Source organism: Cyclopterus lumpus, chromosome 3 (assembly GCF_009769545.1).
Source record: "Cyclopterus lumpus isolate fCycLum1 chromosome 3, fCycLum1.pri, whole genome shotgun sequence".
NCBI lineage: Eukaryota > Metazoa > Chordata > Actinopteri > Perciformes > Cyclopteridae > Cyclopterus > Cyclopterus lumpus.
The window spans coordinates 13,647,655-13,650,323 of NC_046968.1; the positions used below are offsets into that span (position 1 = coordinate 13,647,655).

General features: G+C 41.0%; 1 protein-coding gene across 4 annotated transcripts in view; it reads right to left on the reverse strand.

Annotated features, from left to right (window-relative positions):
- dennd2b (DENN domain containing 2B) overlaps positions 1-2,669 on the reverse strand; it is a 54,908-nt gene that overhangs the window by 12,512 nt on the left and 39,727 nt on the right. For all 4 annotated transcript variants that reach the window (XM_034557180.1, XM_034557187.1, XM_034557173.1 and 1 more), the window contains 5 exons: positions 2,192-2,288; positions 1,973-2,017; positions 1,389-1,573; positions 650-759; positions 321-390 (listed from right to left, as the gene is read on the reverse strand). In XM_034557180.1, coding sequence (XP_034413071.1) covers positions 321-390; positions 650-759; positions 1,389-1,573; positions 1,973-2,017; positions 2,192-2,288 — 507 coding nt within the window. The remainder of the gene's footprint in view (positions 1-320; positions 391-649; positions 760-1,388; positions 1,574-1,972; positions 2,018-2,191; positions 2,289-2,669) is intronic.

Genomic DNA, 2,669 nt, shown 5'->3' on the forward strand with positions numbered 1-2,669 from the left:
ATATTTATTTCTGTTAATTTAAGGATAGATATACAATTATTTAAATAAATACATTTGTAATAACAGATTTACATTTTTAATATTAAACCACTTTCCTGCATTCTTTTGTGAATTTATCTTTTTTAAACTAATTCTGTCATGAGCACAGTCTATCTCTTTTTTGCTTTATATGTTCCATCTCCTGCTGCCACAGTGGATGGTCATGTAACACATCACTGGCCTCATAGGACCACTGTTTCACATGTTCACATAAAAAAAGGTCTGTCACAACAAACTGGGCTCAGCAGGGTGTGAACAGGGAGCAGAGGATGGGGGCTTACCAGCAGGCGCCTGCAGTACCCAAACCTCCTGCTGCCGTCCTCTCCAGTCAACATGAAGGAGAAGGTCTCACTGGAGCAAAAGACAAATGTGTACACGTGATAATTGACACAAAGACACATGCACATGGAGACAATCGTACAAGAGACGTCACAGAGTTGCTTTATAGGATATGTTGATGAGAAATCCAAAGTTATTTAAAATAATTCCAGGATTCAAGTCAGGATCGATGGGCCTTTAATACTTTCATGGGTGTCTCACAAGCCCCACAACTTTATGTTTTACAAGGCAGGAGTAATAGACCAGTTAGTAAAACGCAAGTCAGCCATACCTGGTGTACTCAGACACAGGACTCCAGTCCTTTGCATCTGGAAAACAGAACTGAGGAATGGCTTTGAGTCTCTGTTCGGCCTCCCTCATCTGCTTGGTGGGTCTCTCTAACTGTGAGAGGGGAGGAGAAGAGAGAGAGGACAGGAGTTTCAGTTAGTGTTCATTCGCCATCATATAACTGTGTACTCCATATTTAAGATCTCTATGGAGTGAGCGTATCAGAGTGAACGTATCGCTTAGCTGGCAGAGATGTACTTCTCTCAAGGGAAACTGCTGCTGAACCAAATCTTAAATAACTTTAAAATGTATCTTTGAAAAACTACAAATGCGTCACTGCCACAGATCATGGTTATTTTTAACTGAAAACAGGCTCTCCAGACTCCCCAGGCTGTATGTTATGAATCATAATTGCCAGCTTTAAATTGTCAACAACCTGCACAATTAAGAGTGAAAGGTCACCGAAATATTGTTTTTAACTTCAATTAAAATATCAAACAAATTGCATTGGTCAAGTAAAACATAATCGTCATCATTTTCATCATTCACATTCCTGTAGTGACTATGACTAAAAGCTCAGAGTGGAAAACTTCAGTACGTTTCCCGGACCACAACATAGATTTTAAGCTAATAAACTGTACAATTAGTTTTTTCCGCCCTCCGAAGTCACCTGAACAGACTAACGAACAACAGCAAGTGTTTTTAAAACCAGTCCCTGCTCTAAGGGACTGTCAGGCTTTCACCTTTGGAAACTGGTAGGTGACCTCTGGGGAGTAGGAGTTTTTGCTTGGTTTCTTTTTCAGAGAAACAACCACAAAATACTCAAAGAGTTCTCTCTCCTGCCACTCAATGAGCTGCAGCTCCAGCGTGCGGTAGCTGGGGGCCCGTCGAAGGATGGACTGCAGTTTCAACAACCTCTGGGTGTGAGCTGAGGAGGAAAGCGAATGTCAATACATACAATTCTCAAACAAAATTCACACTACAGTTCAGTATGTACATCTAGGGTTCACAGGGTATATTAACCTTCAGCCAGTGAGGAAATTAAATGTTGTACTTATGGGTGTAATTCACTTTTACTGAAAGATTCCCGTCATTGAATCTCGACATATGATAAATGTTTTATGTTTTTCTGATAATCCATGCATATGGCAAATGTTTAAGTTACAATGCAGTAGCCTGTCCAGTCACACAGGGTAACTTGTTCAATATAAACCAGGGAAGCTGTTGTACAACTACTGAAAAAACTGCTTTGAGAAAAGGTTCGAGGTAACACTAAAAGTAAAAGTGTAGCACCTAGCCGTTGCAAATGAATGCTGTGGTCACTCACCTTTGAACCTGTCATCAGAGTCACTCTCACTCTCACTGTTGTCATCTGGAGGCAGACATGAGACAGACAAGAAGGTTTTCTACGGGTCAGAGGGCAATTTCACAAACCTGTGTTTATGTCATGAAAAAGACACAGCAACAACTCCATGTGGGTGGCTGAGACGCAAATATTTACTCACTTATCTGGCCAGCGGATAAATGGAATAAAGAGAGCCCTTACCTCTCAGAGATGCAGTCTCAACATTGGACATGGACAGCTTTTTCAGCCTCTTCTTCCCACGTTTAGTGCAGTAAATGGAGTTGATCCTCTGGACCAGCTATAAACAGTGGAAAGAGGAAATTCTCTGTTGGGGTATCTGACGTTTTTTGTTTCTTTTGATCATAAGTATAGAAGAAGTAGAAGGGTGTTCCTGGCCAAAAGTAATGATTTACTATGCTTTAAGGGTTACTGAACATGTTCAGTGCCAGTTCTTGAGAAAAGGTTCCACAAGGAAAACCCAAGCAGTAATTATGCACATCGAGGCACTATATTCTATAAAAGTAAAAAAACAGAGGAATTGCAAGTGATCCAGAGCTGCTCTGACTTAGTCAGAAACAGAAACCTAAGCTGGTCTGTGAAGCAGTAAAGGAAAGACAACACCTTCAGAGCTCTGCAGGGACTTAGTGAAGGTGTTTGTGTAGGATCTATGGGTGTGTAC